Below are 23763 nucleotides of genomic sequence, written 5' to 3' on the forward strand. Positions count from 1 at the left end.
TCCTGGATGATAGTCTTGATATCCTCCCACAGCTCATCTGTGTTTTGCTCATTAGTATTCAAGGCCTCAAGCCTGTTCTTGAGATGGTTTTCAAATTCAGGCAGGATAGAATCAAGGTCAAATTTTGGTTTTCCTGGAATTGATGTTCCTCAGCTTCAGCTTGAACTTCCATATGAGTAGTTGGTGGTTTGTTCCACAATCAGCACCTGACCTAGTTTTCACAGCTGGTATTGAGCTTCTTCAGTTTTTCTTTCCACAGACGTAATCAATCTGATGCCTATGCATACCATCAGGTGAAATTCATGTGTATAGCCTGAATTTATGCTTCGTATAAAATGTATTTGCAATTAAAAGGTCATTGATTGTGGAAAATTCTATCATATCTCCAGCTTCATTTCTGTCACCAAGTCCATGTTTTCCAACTACTGATACTTCTTCTCTGTTCCCAAATTTGCATTCCAATCACCTATTATTATTAACGCATCTTGATTGCATGTTCAATCAATCTCTGACTTCAAAAGTTAGTAGAAATCTTCTATCTTCTCCTCGTTGGTGCTGATTTTTGGTGCATATATTTGAATGATAGTAATATTTATCAGACTTCAATGTATGTGTATGGATATTATCCTGTCACTCACATTGTATTTCAAGATGGATCTAGAAATGACTTTTTTAACTGTTAACACAACCCCATTTTTCCTCATCTTTTCATCTCCAGCATAGTAGATCGTATGACCATCTGACTCAAAATGTCCCATGTCAATACGTCTCATTTTGCCAATACCTAGTATGTCAATATTTATGCATTCCATTTCTTTCTTAACAATATCCACTTTTTTTCCTACATTCATTGTTCTCTCATTCCATGTTACAGTCACTAGTGTCTGCCTACAGCTGTTCTTCCTTTTATGAGTTTCTATAGCTGAAGACTCGGCCTCATTAGTCATATCTGAGAGTCTAAGTGTGCTCTATTGTGCACAGCAGTTTCAAAGACCTGCGATTTCAGAAGTGGATGGCCAATCCTTCTTGCTAGTCTTCACTTGAATACTCAGATTTCTAAAATAATCTGAGAGACAAGCATTTTATGGAAAAGAGCAGATTAAAGATATTTCCCAATTATAGAAATGACAAATAGACTCAGTGTTGTCCCCGGCCTTGGCCCATGTGTCTTGAATGTGCTCCACCAGCATTCCCTTCTACTCCCACCTACTCCATTCAGCACCTAAGTCCCCTATCCAACTCTTGATTTGATGCCTTATATCTCACTCTTTCTGGGATTCTGGGATTCTGAATGCCTCAAGCTGCTGCCAGTTTTCTCTGTTGTGAGTTGTATCTCTTGAGTTTAGGAGTCTTGAACTTCTGATCCAGGATTGACTTCTTATGGCCTCTTTTCCTCCATTTATGCTACACTGTAGTTACAATGGAATAGTTTTCCAGGGGTGGGTGATGTAGCCTATAGATTTGTTATATAATATTGTAGAATCTGTCTGCTTCATCCTAACACTTTACTGGTGGTCTTTAGTTGAAGTTGCACACCTCCTTGTTCAGTTACAAGATATTTCCATGGTGTTTTCTGCCCTCTGGACTGCAAGAGGTTGGGAAATTGAGACCACTGGGAACGGCTGGCTGAACTTTGAGGATCCATCCACCTTTGCTTTTTTAGCTGAAAGTCTTATCTCTGGAACACAGCCCAGGGTTCAGGTTCAGTGAAGTGCATGGATTTGAGAAGATGATGAAGGATACCAAGAGATTGAGAAGCATAGGAACACTAAATTGTGCTCATACAAAACCTATATCTGGAGAAAGAAGCTGTTGACCAAAGAGAACAGGACAACATTGCATCGTTTAAAATCAGGAAAGGTAAAAGTCAAGGAAAGGTAAAAGTCAGGGTTGTATCCTATCTCTATATCTATTCAGTCTATATTCTGAGCAAGTAAGTAATGGATCTAGACTCTATGAAAAGAGATGTGGCATTAGGATTGGAATAAATGTTTTCAACAACCTGTGTTATTCAGATGAAACAATCTTGCTTGCTGAAAGGAAAGCGGACTTAAAATATTGGTTGTAGAAGATAAAATATGATAGTCATCAATATGGATTATATCTTCACATTTGTTATTGGTGTTAACTGCCATCGAGTTGAGCACGACTCATAGAGACCCTGTGAACAAAAGATCTGAAGCCTTTCTATAACTATCTATCATCATTTATCAAAGATCATAGAGTTTCAAGAGGCATGTTGTTTAGGAAGTGGATGCCACTCTGGCTTCCAAACCTGTCTGAAACAGGGATCGCCACCAAACACTGGTAAAAGACAAAAATGAAAGAATTGAAGGAAGAAAAAGATAGTATCACAATAGTAGTAGGGAACCTTAACACACCCCTGTCACCAAAGGACAAGACAACTTGAAAGAAAATCAAGAAAGATTTAGAAGAACTAATTATACATTTAGTCACCTCGACCTCATAGACGTCATCCAACTAAAACTCAAACTACTTTCTTCTCAACTGCACATAGCACATCCTCCAGAATTGATCATATACTAGGACATAAAGCAAACTCAGAAAATTCAAAACCACTGATAAAATATAACACATTTTCTCAGATTACAATGTCTTAGACTAGAAATTAACAACAAGAGGATAAATGGATATTACAGCTCTGGAAAACAGACAGCAGTTTGATAACATCTAAAAGGTTTTCAGCATAGTCCAGAGACTGTGATATTTAAAATTGAAACATACAGGACAGGAGTTCAATAGAGTAAATCTAAAGTTTGGGAATATAGATAAAAAAATGTACTGTTCATGAGTAATAGTAAGTTGGTAAGAGGTGACTAATGTTAAGCATGTTTTAAATGGACTTTAAACTAATACATACATTAGAAGAAAATTTGTAATGTGTGTAATATAAGGGAATGTTTTGCTGTATTTTTTAAAAACTAGTTATTATCTTTCCGTTTCAAAAACAACCCCTTTCCAGTGAACTTAAAGCTAAAGGAGACATTGATTGTAATCATTTTTCTTTAACAATATCTCTAGATAATTAAAACATACTCCAAAAAGGAACATAAAGTGTTTCTATTATCCCAGAGAGCTTATTACCAAAAGAAAACAGGGCAGAACTTACCATAACATGTAGGTGTATCAGACCAACCATCAATACCACACACTATAGAGCCTGTGGTATTTCCACCTCTGTTTTCATAGCCATTGCTGCATTCATATTCTAGTTTGTCATTGAGCTTATACCATGTGTTGGTACTTTTGGCTCTGGCATTTTCAAACACTGGTTTACCACAAGATTCTAATGCACAATAAAATTGAAGATTTCATTTCATATTATTTTATATGCAAACTGTAGGTAAAATAAGCCAAGCAACAAAAATCCTTTCCATCATTCATGTTCTTATATTTATTTACCTTTGAAAAATAATACATGATCAAGTATTGTAAAAGTTATTATAATCATCTGAAATAAATTCTATTAAACATATTTTTCAACTCTAAACTTTTGAGTTACTCAAATGCTCGTAACAGAACAAGTCACAAGAGACATAATTCTTTTGAGAAAAATCACAGTGATAATTTAAGTTTTAAAATTTAAGATGCTAACCTTATTATCAGCTGAGATACATATACTAGGCAAAATATTAACTGGCTAAAGATCTGTATAATATGTGTGTATTGTTGTTGTTATGTGCCATCAAGTCACCCAAAACTCACAGTGACTTTATGTACTACAGACCTATATCCTGCTCTATTCTGTCCCAATCTTCCTGTCTCTGACCCACCTATCCCCATTACCCCAGTGACTGAATCAATCTATCTCATTGAGGGTCTTCCTCTCCTATGCTGTCCCTCCACCCTCCCAAGTATGATTTCCCTCTGCATAGATTGATCCCACCTTGCAACATGTCCAAAGTATGTCAGATGAAGATTTAGAATCCTTCCCTCCAAGGAGCTTTCACCCTCTGTAAGACAAACTTGTTTGTTGTCCTAGTAGTCCTTGTAGTAGTACTATAGTAGTCCTTGTAGTAGTACTATAGTACATAGTAGTCAATACTTTTCTCCAGCACCACAGTTCAAAGGCATAAATTCTCCTTCTATCAGCCCTAGTCATTGTCCAGCTCTCTGATGCAGATCAAACAATTGAGAAGACCAGAGCCTCGATCAGGCATACCTTAGTCTCCAGACGGACATTGTTGCTTTTTAGTATTTTGGAGAGGTCTCTGACAGCCAACTTTACCAATGCAATTCATCTTTTACTTTTCTGGTTGCTGGTACCAAGAGTGTTGTTTGTAGAGCCAAGCAAACTAAACCTGTCATCAATCTCAATCAGCCCAGTGGTGAGAATCTTTGCTTTCTTGATGTTGAACTTCAATCCATATTGGAGACTGCATTCCTTGATCTTCTGCAGCAAGTGCTTCAGGTCCTCCTCAGATTCAGCAAGCAGGGTTGTGTCATTTACATAAAGCTTATTTGTTCATAAGTCTACCTCCAATCCTGATGCCACACTTCTTCTCACAGATCCCAGCCTCCTGGATAAACTGTTCTGCATATAGATTGAAAAGATATGGAGATAGGACACAACCTTGGTGTACACCCTTCCCAAGTTTGAACCATGCAGTGTTCCCTTGCGCTGTTCTGATGACTGCCTCGTGGTCCACATATAAGTTTCGCATAAGCACAACCAAGTGTTCTGGGATTCTCATTCTTCTCAGAGTCAACCACAGTTTGTTGTGATCCATACAGTCAATTGCCTTTTCATAGTCAGTGAAAAACAGATAGACATTCCTCTGGTATCTCTGTTTTCAGCCAAGACCCATCTGACATTCACTATAATATCTCTAATTCTACAGTCTCTTCTAAATCCAGCCTGCACTTCAGGAATTTCTCTGTTGATGTGCTGTTCCAGTCATTTTTGAATCATCTTCAGCAGAATCTTGCTTGCTATTAATAATATTGTTTGATAATTTCCACATTCTGTCAGATCACCTTTCTTTGGAATAGGAACAAGTATAGACCTTTTCCAGTCAGTTGGCCAGGTGGTTATCCTCCAGATTTCTTGGCACAACCTGGTAAACACATCGAGGGCTGTGTTTGTTTAAATATGTCCATCGGTAGGCCATCAATACCTTGGACCTTGTTTTTCATATATAACATACTTCCTTATATATTAAATTTTTCTTTAATTATCTAAATATGTTTATGTAAATTTTTCAAAAGGAAGAAGTATTCCTAAGTAGAGCTCCCATATAGCATCAATTAGACAAAATATGAAAGCCAATTTCTTCAGGATTCTAAGTTAAAAGCTCATGTGTTGAATTTAAAGCATCATAACTAGGTCTGTGAGCAAGGACTCTATCCACAGGCACAACAGATATGAATGTTTCAGCTTAAAATAAGTTTGAATGTTTCAGCTTAAAATAAGTTTACACCTGAAAACATGTGAGATGCTCTAACCAGTTTCTAATACAGGGTTGCTTTAATGTACAAGGTGGAAAATGCCTTTACTCTACAAAGTAAAAACTATTTAAAAAGGGAAGTTGTCTTTCCAAACCAAAGAAATGTGTTTCAAATCCAACAGCTGCTCAATGAGAGAAAAATTGTCAATCTCCTTCTATGCAATTATAGTTTTTGAAAATCTGCTAGAGTATCCCTTATGCGCCTATTCCAATTTGACAGTGCATAACAATAGTATAAGTATATTTTCTGCACTATAAATACCATTTCTACATTATATATAAATTTTCTACCTAGAATTTCTACTATTAGTCATTTCTATATTAAATAGATATTTTTACTTTTTTAATATATGATTCTTATACAATTCCTTTTTACATACAATTTCTAATTCTATAGTTTTCTCTATTAAATATATGATCTCTACATTTTAATATAATTTCTAAGTTTTCATGGTGTCTGTATTCTATCTAGATCATATATAATATCTCCATTGTGTATTTCTGATGATGATGTTGTTGTTGTTTTTATTGTGTACCATCAAGTTGAAATTGACCCAAAGCTGACCCTTCATGTTTTTCAGAGGCAGTTAATTGCATGGGAGGAGACTGCCCATCTTTCTCCCATGGAACAGCTGGTTGATTTGAACTGCATGCCTTTGGAATTGTAGTGAAACTTCTTATAGATCAAAAAAGCTCCTAATGGTTTCTACACTAATTATTTACAGACATTGTGCTGTTGTTGTTATGTGCTGTTGAGTCACCTGCAACTCATAGTGACCCTATGTGCAATAGCTCTGAAACCCACCCTAGCCTGAGTCAATCACATCATTTCTGACACACCTAATCCCATTACTCCAGTTACTGAGTCAATCTATCCCACCCAGGGTCTTATTCTCCTATGCTGTGCCTTCACCCTTCCAAACATGAGGTCCTTCTCCAAGGACTGCTCCCTCCTGCCCATGTGTCTAAAATATGTGAGACAGGGCTTCAAAATCCTTGCCTCCAAGGAACAACATGGTTTCACTCTATCCAAGATCTGTTTTTGCTCTTAACAGTTCACAGTATGTTCAACTTCTCAAGCACCACACTCAAAGGAATCAATTCTTCTTCTATTACCCTTAGTCATAGTCCAGCTCTCTGATGCATAATAAGCAATTAAGAAGACCATGGCCCGGATCAGATGTACCTTAGTCTCCAGACTGACATTGTTGCTCATCAATTCTCTAGAGAGGTTCTTGACTGCAGATTTTCCAAATACAATGCATCCTTTGATTTCCTAACTGCTGGTGCCAGGAGGGTTAGTGGTGGAATGAAGCAACAGTGAATAATAACAATCTCTTTTATTTTGACAATGGTGCTCCAAATTTGCCCAGTGGTGAAAATCTTCATTTTCTTACTGTTGAGCTTCAATCCAGATTGAAGACAGTAGTTTTTTACTTTCTATGGCAAATGCCTCAAGTTCTTTTCCATTTCAGCAAGCAAGGTTGTGCTATCTGAAACCATAGGTTTGTGATGAGTCTTCCTCCAATTCAACCCAATTCCTCCTCATAAAATCTAGCCTTTCAAATGATATTTTCTTCATATGGTTTAAAAATTTATGGAGATAGGATGCATCTCTGACACACACCTTTCCTGATCCTGAACCATATGGCATGTCCTTGCTTTGTTTTGACTACGGCCTCTTGGTACAAGTATAGGTTTCACAAGAGCACAATTAAGTGCTCTGAATTTTCTATCCTTCTCAGGGTTAGCCACACTTTGTTGTGATCTACAGAGATATTGATATATTATTCATAACAGACAAATCCTACATTAGAAATGTTTATTATATATTACATATTGTTACATGATTTCTTTGTTAGAGTCTATGTTTATACTTATAAACCTACATTTTTATCGCACATATATACATACAATATACAGAATTTCTAAAAAGTATTTTTTAGTCCTAACATTTGAAAACTTGTTAACCTCGCAATCATCCTCCCACTATTAAAAAAAAGATAAAAAAGTAAACATGTAAAATTATCTTCAAAAGACTGAAACAAATTACTTACTAATGCAAATAGGTTGACTTGACCATCCACTTTCTAAACATGTGATGTAGCCGACTGTTTCTCCGTCTGATGTTACAAATCCTTGTTTACATTGAAACGGTGTTTTTTTATTTACATTATATTTAGAGCTGGGTTCAGAAATGAAGCCATTCTGAATATTTGCATCTGATTTTAAACATGTTTCTATAAGGAGAAAGTACAAGAAAAAGAAACATTCTTAGTTATTATTTTGCTCAGTCAAATAATGTGACTATTTTAAGAAGCAGTGACTTTTAAACACAAAACCATTACAGTTCCTTTTTATAAATTCTTACGTTAGACAAAATAAAGATTTGTAAGATATTACATTAAGAAGCTTTTAAAAGAACTAAGGCATGATTTAAAGTAAAGTAGAAAGAGCTAGTTGCCAGTAGACCTTTAACACACTGTAAGATTCTATATGCATTAGAAAATTGAACTTTAAATAACTTTAGAAGGGATTATCAGTGCTGTACCATCATCAGATTACTAATTATTATAGGACTTCATCTCTACAGAATGTAACATTGTACATACACTCTTGCATGATGCATCACCCTCATTACCGCGAGTATGGTAAAGTCCTTTATCATTGCTATGGCACCAATCCTTCATGTTCTGACTGGCCTTCTTTTCCACTAACAGATATAGTCCACCTCTAAAAAGTGATTCCTTTAAAGGATATGTCCAAGTAGAGATTCAGACAATATTTTGTTGTGGTCCTAAAGAAAGTTTGTGATCCATAAAGTAATATTTTGCTCTATTTTGTTTCTAGTCTGTCTTACTCTAGAAGAGCTACTGAATTATTGATCCTACTAATATTTACAATACCTGTGGCATCTTAGCAACATATAAGTAACGATACAAAGTGGTGTTTTAGAAGAAAATTATCACACTAAATTTGTTATGTTTTTGGTACCATTGAGTTGAAATCAACTCATAATTAATTCTAAAAGAGGTTTTCTGAGGCAGTAAATGACACAGGAGGAGAATGGTCATCTAATTCTCACAGAATAGCTGATAGGTTTGAACCACATACCTCTGGACTGGTGACACAACTTTACCACTAAACCACCACATTAATTCCATTTTCAATTTAATAATTATAAAATATACAGTAAATTAAACCAAAATTTAAAAAAAGAAGAAAGATCACATTGAAAATTTAAGGGGGAAAAAAAACCAGAAAGAAAAACATTAGGAACAGTTAATGACACAAAACCCTTAGATAAATAAAATTTTAAAAAGACTCAAGGAGGGAAAGAGAGAAGACCATAAACAATGAGATATGTGTATGACTACTACATCTGACTTATCCAGGTAAGAGACAAACTGGAATCAAGCTTAGAAGCACTAGTCCAATGCATAAAGAAACTGCCGAACAACAAAAAAATTTCACAGTCTAAAGAGGATCAAATTGATGCATGGAACCTTCTAAAGATTAAATCCCTGTGCACATATAAAACTTTTCTCAACAGGATGAAAAGAAAACCTAAAGCCTGGGAACAAACATTTGGTAATACCATCTCAGACAAGAGTCTTATAACAAATGTGTAAAGAACCCTCCTGGGCCACGACAAGAAAAAGACTGATAACTCAATTACAAAATGAAGCAAAAGACATGGAAAGAATTTTCACTGAGGAAGATATTCAAATAACAAACAGACATATAAATAAATGCTCCACATCACTGGCAATAAGAGAGATGCAAATCAAAACCACAATGAGGTACAATCTCACTCTAGTAAGAGTGGCAAAGTTTAAGAAGACAGTAAGTAATATATGTTGGAGAGGATGTGGCGAGAAAGGGACTCTTATATATTGTTGGCGGGAGTTTAAAATGGTGCAACAATTCTGGAAGACGGTTTGGCACTTCCTCAAAAGGCTGACTGTAGAAATTCTATATGACCCAGCTATTCCACTACTTGGAATATACCCTGAGATTATGAGACTTGATATTTGTACACCAAATGTTCATATCAGCATTATTCACCATTACAAGAACACAGAAACAGCCCAAATGTCCAACCACAACCAAATGGATTGAGAAATGATACATTGGTACATTCACACAATGGAATACTATGCAGCAAGCAGGAGTAATTACTTAGTAAATTATTGCTTAACTTGGGAGGGACTGGAGAGCCTTATGCTGAGTGAACTAACTCAGTCCCACAAGGATAAATATTGTGTAAAACCATTATTGTAGAATGAGTATAAGGATCCAAGAGGGTTGGGAGAAGCTGGAAGCAGAGGGATGCGGATGTGCAGGGGAGAAAGGGATTAATCATTTGGTTTTAGAATTTGATGGGGGGTGAGGTAAGTTGAAAGAATTTGTTTGAATTTATATTCAAGTTTTGTAAATAAACCAGTAGAAAAAAGAATTACAAAAAAAAACAAAAACAACAAAACAAAACAAAAGAAACCAACCCAACAAACCCAGATCAAATGAGCTAGTGTGGTCGAGAACAGGGCCCTGCCTTCTCATCTCACATTTATTTGTGACCACAGTATGTTCATAAAGATAATAATGTACTTAAATGAAGTATTGCTTTTTATAATCTTTCTTAGAAGGTAAATAAATGTAATAAAGTTAAGAATAATGAAAAAAGTATATGACTACCACAGTTTTTACAGATATTAAAAGATAATAAGGGAATATTATGCACAATGATATGCCAGCAATCAACAATATCTTGAAAGCCAGAATCTGTCAAAGCTTAATCAAGAGAGAAATATATATATATATAAATTAAATTTTTTCACTTTACAAAATCCTAAAAATAAAACTACAGATGGCTTAACTGATAAATTCTACAAAAACTAAGGGAATAAAAATTACAATGCTAGCATAGTTTTGACCATAAAATTAAAGTCAGGGGGTATTAGCCTTTTCAGGAACAAAGAGAAAAAAGTTCTTAAAATTAAATTAAAAATTATAGAAAAGTTGGTACTATGTCATAATCAAGTGAGTCATCAAAATGCATGAATAATTTATTATTAGAAAATTACCTATGTTAACTCCCTTATTAACACACTAAAAAGGAAAAATACACACATTTTAACAGGGAAAAAGAGTTAATGTGGTTCCATTAAATCAGGAATGCATGTTTAATTTCACCATTTTAACCATTTATATTTATTTTTTTGCTGGAGGTCCTGGTTGGTAAAATAACCAAATAAACATTACTAGTATAAAAAGAACACCACCAAACTGTCTTGATTTGCAGTTATTGTGATTTTCTACATAGAAAAACCAGTAGATTACTGGAATTAATAAGTGGGTTCAGCAAAGTTTCAAAACAGAATATTAATTTTAAAATAATTTATTTTATATATTTATAAGAAAACATTGGAAATTGAAATAATTTTTTTTTAAAAAATCCACACCAAAATGGAGGATTTGAGTATTTTGGCGAACTAGACACACGGTAGTTCAGATCCTCTACAGTAAAGACTTTAGAAAACAAATGTAACTCTGGAATGTCTTAATTACAAGGCAACATTTTTTAAAAACATAAATTGAGAAGTCATATAAACAGCACAACACAACCAGTGGAATAGATGCATATTTGCTGTGGCAATCAGTATCAGAAGGGATGCCCACTTTGGTGTCTAGTGGATGGGAAGAAAGAAAGGTGTGCTATTCTTCTTTGTTCTCTGCTCTCCTTTGTTGTTAAAGGTGGTGACATCCTCTACCACTGTATGGCTACTTGTCTTCCACACCTTTTCTCAGTTTCACCTCCAGCCAGACTAATTTGTATTTAGCTCTGGAAGCTTGCATGGCTCTATATTTCTACTCTCCTCCCAGGAATTAGTGGATTGTGCTGTAGTTGGCCTGCACCATCACATGAATCCTTCAGTGAGTGCACCATTCTAAGGTTATAAGGCAGTAATTATTTATTCAAGGTACTAATGTCTGGCTGAGCACTCACCAACATCCATCTCTAGACTGACAAAGAAATGTTCCTGATCTAATGGATTATTCAGTGTTCTTCTGAGACTAGTAAAAACTCCATCATGGGTTGGTAACCTTACTCTTAGATGCTTACTCCAGTGACGGATAGCTTTTCTTTACCCATAGACAACACCACCACAATGTCTAGAAAGTGACAGACAACTGCAAATCAGTCAGAAAGAGGAAAGGAATGAAACCCACCAAACAATTATCCCAAAACTCCATCATAAAACAGGATACAATGGAACAAAAAAGTGCCACAATACAGAACAGCGAAAACTTTCAGTGGGAGGATGGCTATTGGAACTTCCTGAAAAGATATCCAAAAGAATGACACATAAGTCTCTTCCTGGATTGTAACCATCAAAGATGGTTTTTTACAAACTATGTGAGAACAAATATAAAAAAAAATGGACAATTAGGATCAATAGAAAAACATAAAAATTTAAGTCAGAATATTAAGATAAAAATTTTAGTCAGAGAATTCTGAGAAAGACAAAATATAAGAAATAAAATGCAGAGTCCATAAGCAAGATAATTAATCACAAAATGAATCTGTTAGAGGAACAATCAGAGAAAAGAAGAGAGAAAAAATTTGATAAAGTCTAGTGACTTACATGTGATTGGAATTCCAGAAGATGAAGTGAGTAGAAAAAAAATACAGAGGAAATTTAAAAATTTCCCAAACATTACCAAAAGCATTCTATTATGTATTCAAGAAGTTGAAAAAATCTCTAACAGGACAGACACCAAAAAACAAAAACACCAAATAGGTCATCAACAAATTTACCAAAATATAGGGCAAAGAAAGACTGCTGAAAACCGCTCAGGAAAAGTGAAGAATTCCTTCGTAAATAGAACAGATAAAATTAAGCGACAATTTCTCAGTAGAAACCACGTAGATAAGAAAGCAATATAAAAGGAGCTCTAGTGGCCTAGCGGCAAGAAGCTGTACTGCAATCCCAGAGGTGCATGGTTCAAATCGACTAGATGCTCCGCTGGAGAAGGAGGGACAATCTCCTCCTGTACCAGTGAGATCCGATTTGATGGTACACATACACGCACATAAAAATAATAAAAATAAAATTTAAAAAAAGGAAAGATATATTATGACATATATCAAACTCTGAAAGAAAGAAAGATGCCAACCAAAAATAATGTATCCAGTAAAATTGTCAATCAGATATAATGATGAGTTTAGGACATCTTCAGATAAACACAAGCTAGGAGAATTTGTGAAAACTTGACTAAATCTACAAGAAGTTCTAAAAGTAAGTTCTTTGCATGGAAAACCAACAAGAGACAACACTAAAATTATCATAAATGATTATATCATTCAGAAACAGAATCTGGTGCAGAAATAAACAAAGTATATTAAACATTAACAACAACAAAAACAAAAAAACCCCCAAAGTCAAGGAAATATGGTAGTCAACTAACTGGGTAAGAAGTTGTGTTGCCAAATCAAGGATGTATGGTTCAAATTCTTCAACTGCTCCATGGGAGAAAAATGGGTCACTTCCTCTTCTGCAATTTATAATCTCTAAAAAGCTACTGAAGAGTCAGTGATGCGTCTGTTTTGATGCAACAACAATGAAATTGTTATTGTTGGATGTCATTGACTATGATTCCTAGCAAGCCTGTGAATGACGAATCTGAACCCTGCCCTATCCTGTGCATCTTCCTCATCTCTATTATACTCATTGTTAGTCACTGTGCCAATTTGTTTCATTTAGGGTCTTCTCCTCCATAGTTTATCACTTGTCATGTATCTGAGAGAGCAACGAAAATATGACACTGATGTTGTTATTGTTGTTGTTGTTGTTATGTGCAGTCGGGTGGCCTGCAACTCATAATGACCTATGTACAACAGCCCTGAACAGCCTCTATCCCTTGCCAATCTTAATGTCTCCGACACCCCTTGACCATTACTCCAGTGACTGAATCAATTCATCTCATCGTGGGTCTTCTGCTCCTGCACTGTCCCTCCATCCTCCTAAGCATGATGTCCCTCCCCAAGGACTGATTCTGCCTTGCAACATATCGAAAGTATGTCAGAGGAAGCTTCAGAATCCTTGCCTTTAAGGAACAACCTGGCTTCACCCTCTCCAGGATGAACTTGTTTGATCTCCTAGCAGTACATGGTATATTCAATACTCTTCTCCAGCACCACAGCTCAAAGGCATCAATTCTCCTTCTAGCATCCCTAGTAATTGTCCAGTTCTCTGATGCATAGCAAGTGATTGCAAAGACCACGGCATGGTTCAGGAGCACCTCAGTCTCCAGACTGACATTGTTGCTCTTCAGTACTTTGGAGAGGTCTCTGACAGCAGACTTTCCCAAAGCAATTAGCAAGCAGTAAATTTAATTACATAAACAGTTAACACACAATTATCATTGATCTTAAAGGGGTAACAGTCTGAGGAAAATATTTAGCAATGATACATGTGACAAGAAACTAATCTTTCCAATTTATAGGAAAAAGTCTAACATTTTCACAAGAAATAGAGAAACAATTCAATTATGAAATGGGTGGAGAATGTAAATAGACATTTCACTAAAGAAGACATTCAGATGGCCAACAACAGAAGATGAAATGTTCAAGATCATTAACCATTAGAGAGATGCAAATCAAAACAACAAGGAGATATCATCTTACCCTAGCAAAAATAGCAATGTTCAATAAGACATTAAATAACAAATACTGGCAAAGTTGTGGAGATATTATAACTCTTATATATACTGTGGATAGGAAGGTAAAATGGAGTAACCGTTAGTGAAGAATTTGATGCTTCCTCAGAAAGTTAGAATTAGGAATTTTATTTGATCTATCTCACTACTAGATATATATCCCAAAGGAAAAAGAACTACTACAGGCACTAACATAATCACATCATGTTTATTGCAGTACTATTTATAGTAATATAACAACAAAGAGTTGAAACTAGAGCAAGTGCCCATCAACAGACAAATGGCTAAAGCAATTTTGATATAAGCAGACAATGGGGTATAATGTGCATCATTAGAAATTATCATGAATTTGTGAAATACTGCACAACATGGGTGAAATTAGAAAAAAAATGTGCTGAGTGACATTAAAGTCACAAAAGGACAATTCTGGTAAAAGATTATACATACAAAATGCTAAGAAGGTTTAAGAGAAATGAGAAATGAAAAGAAAAAGAGTTCTTTATTAAAAACAAATAACATTTCTGAAAACTACACAGATATGACTGTGATACACAGAAACACATATGAGAGATTTATGTCTTAGAGAATCCGTGATTCAGTGAATAAGGAATTGTGTAGCCTACCCAAAGATAGGTGTTTTGAATCCATCAGTAGATCCACAGGAACAAGGTGGGCAGTCTCCTTTTATGAAATTTATAGCCTCTGCAACAATATATGCACACATACACATATTTTGCTATTGTTATTGTTGTTGTGTGCTATGGAGTCAGAACCGACCCAAAATTAACCTTCCAGCAGGTTTTCAGGGGCAGTAAATCACTCAGGAAGAGATTGCCCATTCTTCTCCAACAGAGGAGCTGATGAATTAGAACCACATGCCCTTGGGATTGCACACAGTGTGTTCTATTACAAAACTATAGCTATTTAACCAGAACTACACTTTTCACTCTTCCTGTTACATGATCTTCAAATTTGGAGACCACAACCTGCATGCCTCCACCCTGTCACCTAAGGTACATCTTCTGAACTTGCTAGAGCCCAACAATCCCACCATTGTGTGAGACAATTCTTTCAAATAAGACTTTCTTTCTCCATTTATCTCTCTGCCTCCCACTCTCTCTGTCTTCTATTTCTCTTGATAATTCTGGTGAAGACATAAATTATTTAAAAAACGGAATCAAATTTAAAGATACTCTTCTCACTATTTCTTAGTTGTTGGAATTGACAGAAAACCTCATAAGCAGTTCCTTATTTCAGCTCTGCCTTGCAAGTGTACTTCCGAGCTGTAAAACAACCCAGTGGTAGATGGGATTTGCTCCATGATTTAAGAACAATAAATGACATAGTTGAGCCTCTACATCTTGTGGTCCCTAACCTTTATACCATAATAGACAAAGTGTTAGTCTAAAGGCCTTTTATTTTAAGAACTACCTTCCCTCTGTAACTTGATTTGTGCCACTATTAGAACCTCTACTTGGAATATTATTGCTTTTTAATTTTTGACTCATGTACTTTTAACTTGTTAGTTAAAATTGTGTCTTCTAGGCTGCAACAGTTCCATGATACATCTTCAAGGATATGGACCTGTCCGGCTAAGCACAATAGATAACAGTGCATCTAAATTCCAAAATAAATCTCCACAATAGTCTACGTGTTTCCTATTGCCGAAGGGGCCCTTTAGAGTAGCAGAGAAGATCTTCACCCTGAAACCTACAGCATCCCTTTTCAGCAGGAAGTAGCTAAGAGAATATGCCATCCTCTTTTCCTTATGAATCAGGGTAAAGTCTCTCTCAAGAAGGAGTGATTGAGAATGGCAAAGGACACACTGACAAAGGAGATTAATCAGAACTGGCTTTGACAAGCACTGTGGCAATTGGACAATTAAAACAGACTCTCAATGGGTGGGGGAGAAGGAACTGAAGGGGTAGAGAAAATAGTGTAACAATGAATGAATGGAAACCCAAAATCTCTGTAAATGTTCATTAAAATTAATAAAATTTAATTTTAAAAAAGATAAAGCTGAGAAAAAAATTATAACAGTAGCAGATAAGCGTTTGATCAGGAATGGCAGAGACAATGGGATAGTGCAGGCAAGAAGGATCCCAAAAGACTTAACAAGATTTCTGGTGGTGATAGCTAAGTTCACTACACGGTTTGCCATTTCACGGGTGGTATAGACACATAATTAAAAATATAACAAATTATACATTTAAAATAAATAACATTTGTGTTAACCAAAATTCTATAATGCATTTTTTAAAAATGTTAACTAAGGCAATATTAAATAAAAGCCACTTATCATCAGTGTGGTGTAGTCTATAGGGATCTGTGCTGCTAACCCAAAGAAAATGCCTTCTGAAGGTTTGACCACACTGGAGAGTCAGCCGTGGGTCATTTCCAGCTTGATAATAATGATTTATTTATATCATTCATGTATATAAAAATCTCATTCTTGATATGCAAAGAAGAAAAGGAAGGGAGTGGAGACAAGAGGGGGTAATAAGGGGTCATAAAGTTTGGTGGGAGGAGTGGAAAAAATGTATATAAATGAAGCAATGTAAACAAATTATTGTATGTAAGCTAATAATAATTTAAAAAAACAAAAATATTTCATGTTTTAAAGACAAAAAAGAAATCCAGTTTATATACAAAGTTGCAGAAAAATTAAATAGAAATTAAAAATAAAACATTATACAAACATTAGTTTAAAATACAGCTTCTTAAAATGCTTAACTTTAATGTCTTTAGGAATAAAAATCTGAAGAAATCTCATTGAAGACAGTGAATTGTGAAAAAATAAAAAATAAGATAAAATGGAAAACTTTTTGAAAGTATTAAGCTATACACAGTAACTGCAAACAGAAAGAACAGAGAAAAATTAAGAAGAGTGGAAAATTATTCTTAAAGAAATTAAAAAGTAATCAAGTAAAGCACATTTCAAACTGTAAGCATGATTGATAATATTAATACTAATCTTTTGAGTTTTCAAATCACCAAAGAACATTCTTAAAGCTTAATTGAGTAATAATAAAGATGTTATCTACAAAAAACCATTTATAATAGTTACCTTAGGGTGGACTAGTCCAAAAGGAGTTTCACTACAAACCTAAAATGCTCTTTGGGGGAGAAAGAATGGTTGCTATTGCCCTCTCCCCCGGAAACCCTTTGGTGAGTCTTTTATCAGTATGTTCTGACAGAAGGTCACCAATAGTAAGAAATTATCACAAGCCAATTCCTATTAGAAAGCAAATCACAGAAATTCAAAATGGTCCTAATAAAATTTTAGATCTATGGATAGCATCAATAGGAAGGTTCAAAATACAGATATTCCTTTCCTCCAAAATTAATCTGTATAGCCAAAATAATTCCAAAATAAATCCATTCACATTTTTTTAAACACCTTACCAAACTGACTTAAAATGTACATTGACAGCTGAAAGGCCCTTAGAAAGTTAAACAAAACAAAACAAAACAAACAAACAAAAAAACCTAGAGTGAAAGGTTGTGATTTGATGTCCTGATTATTTAAATTTACAATATTAACAATCATTAAAAGAGTACAGTGACACTAGTAGGAAGCTGTGGTGACCTAGTTGGTAGGAAATTGTACTAACTTAAAGGTGGTGTTTTGCTGCCTATTGAAGTCCTCTGAGGAAGATGAGAAATGTCCTCTTGCGCAATTTGCAGCCTTTGAAAACCCACTGGAAGGTTGGCTATGAATTGGTTCCATAACAACGGCAATGAAGCTAATATTTTAAGAGAAATTAAATGTTGCTATACCCTTATTAATATATCAAGAAATTTGAACATGCATTTAAACTCAGTTGCATAAAAATCGAAATCATTTCCACCTGCAAAACAAGAAGTTAACACGTGCATTTTGCCATGATAAATGCATACCGGCCTTATACAATTGCAACCCTTCTGGGATCCTACTTACTGACACGGATGCATTTGGGAGAAGGGGACCAACCCTGTTCTGTACATGTAATAGTGTTCTGTTCATTTGGAAGACTGTAGTCACGATTGCACAAAACATTTACAGAGTCACCCTCAAAGAAATAGCTTCTTGAATTCTGAAAATGTCCATTTTCCACATAATACAAATAGCATTTTCCTAAGGATCATAAACACAATAAATGAAAACATTAATGTCATCAAAATAATGAATTTAAAAAAAATTACTTTGTTACATTTAACATAAAATGTATATGACTCTAAAAAAGATTGTACAAATTAAAGTACAAAAGGTTATACTACTACCAAATGATAGTTTATAGAAAAATATTCACTATTATTTGATGGGATTTACCTTAATGGTTCTAATTAAATCATGTACAAAATATCCCTGGGAGATGTTCTTAAGTTTCTATATTTTTTATTTTATTTTCATAAATAGCTCTGCACAAGGGAACAAAACATTTTGTGACTTTTCCCAGGTAACATTCTTCCTAATGATCTGTTTTAGGGTCCAGATGCAATCATCCTCACTTTCTTTGCTTTTGCCATTCTTTGAAAGATACTCATATATCTTTTTTTTATTAATTTTAATGAACGTTTACAGAGATTTGGGATTTCCATTTATTCATTGCTGCATTTTTCCAACCACCCCCCGCCCAGTACGCTCTTCTCTTTGAAAAGTAAAAGAAAAATTCTTTCATTGGTATACAATCCACCCCCTCCAGTATATTCCACTATGCAACCTTCATTCTGGACTCTTGTCATAACCATAATACCCAATCATATATCACTTTTAAGTGGTTCTCTCCCTCATCTGTTTCAATGCAGTATATCATTTTAAAGAGGCTTACTTACTGCGGCATGGAAATTTTGGTGACCATCCATCTTTTGTGCATGTTATATAATCCCATGAACTTTGTGAAGCAGTGTCAAAACCAGGATGGCAGCTGTAGTAGTAATATTTTCCTATCTCTACTGGAAAATATGGTTTATATCTTGCTTCATGATGCATATATCCATTTTTTATTTCTGGAAAATCACAAGGTTTCACTTGGGAAAAAATACAAGAAAGTATGAATATTTTCTCTTAGCAAATTGTTATATGATATTGAAATCTTTTATTGGCTAACTATATCCTATTTTTACCATAATTACATTAATTCCTCTCAACTCATCTAGAACAGGGTTAAATTAGAGAAGGCAAAGGAATCAAGTACTGGAGGAAGTCTTTGCTAAAGAGGATGATATTATATTTGCTGGCACATACTTTTTGTATCTCTAACAAGGGGCTCAAGCGTATCAGAGATTGTGAGGATGGCACAGGATAAAGTGAGATTCAGATCTGTTGTTCATAGGATCTCTATGAGCCATACATAGTTCACTTGATGAAACCTCACAACAATAACAACAATTAACAAAAGTATAGGAAGACTTTCCAAGAAGAAAATGACGCAGACCCATTTAATGTATCCTTGAGTTACACATGTTCTGACATTCTAAATGAAGGTTAAAAGACTGAGCTGCTAAATTGACCACTCAACTTTTCTTTTTCTTTTGTTCTATCTTATCTCTAGCAGGGATCAGAGTCCTGCTTTGTCTTTTCAAATCTACTGTGATAAAAGAGATTTGGTTTTCTTTTATCCTAGGAGGCAATTTGAATAATCTATAATTTGGAAATATTCCTTGATACTCAAAGAATAAGTACTACTGAAAATATTTTTTTTACTTTTAACTTGGTGAATGAAATGTTTCTTTAATATCCCATATGTTTTTTTCTTTTTCTTGCTGTTGTTACTGTAGTTGTTTTTATGTGACTTCGAGTCACCTGCAGCTCATAGCAACCCTATGTACAATAGCCCTAAACTCATGTCAGTCTTATTGTCTCTGACACTCTATCCCTACACTAGTCACTGAATCAATCCATTTCACTGAGGGCCTTCCTCTCCTGCACCGTCCCTCTATCCTCCCAAGCATGAGTGACATCCCTCTCCAAGGACTGGTCCCACCTTACAACATGTCCAAAGTATCTCAGATGAAGCTTCAGATTCTTGCCTCCAAAGAGCAGCCCAATTTCACCCTCTCTAAGACGAACCTATTTACTCTCCTAGCAGTATATTCAATACTCTTCTCCAGAACCACAGTTCAAAGACAATTTTTATTTAATTGTATTTGATGAGTTAACTAAAAGTTCAAGATTTAAAAATGTTCAGAAATGCTTACATTTTTACAGGGTGTTGTTATTGTTAAGTGATCTCTAAAATCAATTTTGTCTTGTAGCAACCTCATCTAAAAAATAATAATATTGATACCTTGCCCAATACTATGCCATCTTCACAGTCTCTTCTCTGCTTAAATCTATAATTGTAGTCATTGTGTCCATACAACTTGAGGGATTTTGTCTCACTCTCTGACCCTCCACTCTTCCTAGCACAATGTCCCTTTCCAGGGACTGAACCCTCTTTGGTAAACTTCTCAAATATATGAGACAAGTCTCATCATCCTTGCTTTTAACAGTAGCCATTTATACTTCTTACAGACATAATTTTTAGTTCTTTTGGTAGTCGAGGGCATATTCAATACTCTATCAGCACCTTGATTATTCAACTTTCTTCATTAGTTATCCAATTTTCATATGCATATGAAACAATTAAAAACATCCTGGTATGGGCCAGGTACACCCTAGTCTTTAAAGTGGCATCCTTGTTCTTTACCACTTACTGCCCTTCATTGAAAGTAGATGTCTTTAAAATTTAAAACTATGTGTTATAAATTTAGTACTTTTAATATTAGACTACGTTAACATCCTCCAGGAAATATGATTCTTCAAGTTCTCCTATGGAATGTATTTTTTTGTCTGAAGCCCACACACATATGCACATATGACACCATTATACTTTATCATCTTCATTCTTACTGTTTTGAATTCACTTACATGGTTTCTTTTTTTAGCTTTTCAGACAAAAAACTCAAGTAGATTCTAAAGATGTGTTGTTGTTGTTGCTGTTGCTGTCGTTACTTGCTGTCGAGGCGCTTATGGTTCATAATGACGTTATGTAAAACAGCCCTACACCCTGTTCTATCCCTTGCCAATCTCATTGTCTCTGACACACCTATCCCAATTACCCTAATGACTGAATCAATCCATCTCAAGGGTTTTCCTCTCCTTCGCTGTCCCTCTACTCTCCCAAGTATGACATCTCCCTCCACGGACTGGTCCCTCCTCACAACATGTCCAAACTATTTCAGATGAAGCTTCAGAATCCTTTACTCCAAGGAGCAGCCTGGCTTCACCCTCTCTGGAACAAACTTGTTTGTTCTCCTAGCAGTCTATTATATTCAATACTCTTCTCCAACACCACAGCTCAAAGGTATAAATTCTCCTTCTATCATCCCTAGTCATTGTCCAGCTCTCTGAAGCATAGCAAGTGATAGAAAAAGCCTATATCAGGTGCACCTTAGTCTCCAGATTGACATCATTGCTCCTCAACACCTTGGAGAGGTCTCTGACAGCAGACTTTCCCAGTGCAATTTGTCTTTTATTTTTCTGGCTGCTGGTACCAAGAGTGTTGATTGTAGAGCCAAACAAACTGAAGCTTTCAATAATCTTAATCTCTTCACCATCTCACATGATGCTGCCAATTGGTCCAGTGGTGGGAATCTTTGTTTTCTCTACATTGAGCTTCAATCCATGTATGCATATCCTAAATATACATATACTTTTTTTAACCAGAAGTTTGTGAATATTTTCTCAAGGTAAAAAGTCTGAGATATCAGTACATTTAGAAATATTATTTCCCCTACTTTTTGGTACCTTCTCACATTATAAATTCAATTTCATACACTTCATTTAATTTTAGGGATATTCAATATATAATACACTAAATAAACTCAATTAACTGTCTTTGGGTAGATTCTGATTACTAGCTGATCCTTCATCCTGTATTCAAGGCTATAAACTGAGACAAGAGGAAATTGTTCATCTTTATATGATGGAGCCACTGGTGGATTCGAACTGCATAACATATGTGCAGCCTCTGGGTTAGCAGTACAATATGTTGCATTCAAAGCCACCTGAGATCCTTCACATGAGATACATTATTGTTTCTAATATGGGAACATTTGAGTCCATTTTTTTTTTCTTCTATAAGGTGTTTTCCTAAAGTCAGTGTTGTTGTTATGTGTTGTGTCAGGATTGACTCAGACCTGGCTCTCCAGAAGATTTTTCAGAGGCCGTAATTGGCATGGAAGTAGATTGCTCATCTTTCTCCTGAGGAGGAGCTGGTTGTATCGAACTACCTCCCTTTGGCTTGATCATGTAACTCCTTACCCACTAGGCCACCATACCAAATTCCTCTAGAGCTGCAATGAGTGCTCTACTTATAGGGTGCCCAGCACTGGAATTGACAGAACTAACTCTTTTTCGCTTTTCACTTCTTCCATCTCAACCAGAGCTGGCTATGGTTGCAGTCCTAGTCCATTTCAGTATTGGTTACATCAGTGTTGACTCGAATGCATTTTAAAATTTATTAAAATCCTGATTAATTTTGTAGTTGTTAAGAAGTATATTCAAGAACTACTACTCATTAGTATGGGTCAGAATGCATTAATAACAGACCGTATAGCAGGTCTCTGAGGCTATAAATTGCATGGGTGAGGAGCTCCCATCTTTCTCCTGAAGAATGACTGGTGGAATTGAAAAATCAGAGGCATGATGTTTGGGTTAGCAACAACCAGAGCTCCCAAGTAAATTTAATTCCTTTCTCACAAACCCAGACTCTTAAAGCTAACTCAGCTAAATGTCATCTTAGTAGAAGTAACCTTGTAAAGCCCTCCTTTTGAATGATTACTCTGTCCCAATTCAGAGTCACTGTTATCATCCTCAAATCATCCTTAACTCATTCCAATCATTTGTACTGCATTTCTCATAACATTTTACTTTATTTAATAATACAAATGAATAATGGAGCCAGTTTTATAACAAGAGTTCTATAGTTGATTTTCAAGTATTATCAAAGAAATCTAAATTATATGATAAATGAGTAATACCTCAGTTTTGCCGACAAGGATTCAAGAGTGTACTTTGCTAAAGTCTAAATGTAACTTGGAATTAGTGTGATTAAAAACGAGTGGTCTATCATTTTCATAAATCAAACATAAAATTAGTATTCAATATTTTACTTAATATTTTTAAATGTACTGAAATATATTTCAGAGTGAAAAGAATTTCTTCTCTTAAGAACATATGTTGTTGTGTAGTGTAGAGTCATAGGTGACCCTCAAGTGGTTTTTCAGAAGCAGTTAATGGCATGAGAGGTGATTACCCATTCTTCTCCTACAGAGCAGCTGGTAGCCTTGTACTGTATGACTTCAGAATTTCAGCGCAGCTTTTTTCCACTAGGCCACCAGAGCTCCTTGAGAACTTATACTAGTGAAAATTTGTTTTGGAATTACTCCTGTATTAATGCTGACTAATGCAGAACTGATTATTCGAGAGGTTGGGCTCTATGAGGTGAAATGTGGGGTCAAGATTGGTGGACGATCTATCAACAATCTGTGTTATGCAGATGACACAACCCTGCTTCCTGAAACTGAGGAGGATCTGAAGTGCTTG

At 35.3% G+C, this 23763-nt stretch overlaps 1 protein-coding gene across 1 annotated transcript in view; it reads right to left on the reverse strand.

Moving 5' to 3' along the window:
• The window catches only part of CFH (complement factor H), a 256291-nt gene that overhangs the window by 192753 nt on the left and 39775 nt on the right, over positions 1-23763 (reverse strand). Inside the window, exons 8-10 of the mRNA XM_006892120.1 lie at positions 19008-19202; positions 7526-7708; positions 3131-3307 (exon numbers count right to left, since the gene is read on the reverse strand). Of these exons, the coding sequence (XP_006892182.1) occupies positions 3131-3307; positions 7526-7708; positions 19008-19202 (555 nt within the window). The remainder of the gene's footprint in view (positions 1-3130; positions 3308-7525; positions 7709-19007; positions 19203-23763) is intronic.

The sequence above is a fragment of the Elephantulus edwardii genome, unplaced genomic scaffold, assembly GCF_000299155.1.
Source record: "Elephantulus edwardii isolate Elephantulus edwardi_28Jun2011 unplaced genomic scaffold, EleEdw1.0 scaffold00110, whole genome shotgun sequence".
In the NCBI taxonomy this organism is placed as follows: domain Eukaryota; kingdom Metazoa; phylum Chordata; class Mammalia; order Macroscelidea; family Macroscelididae; genus Elephantulus; species Elephantulus edwardii.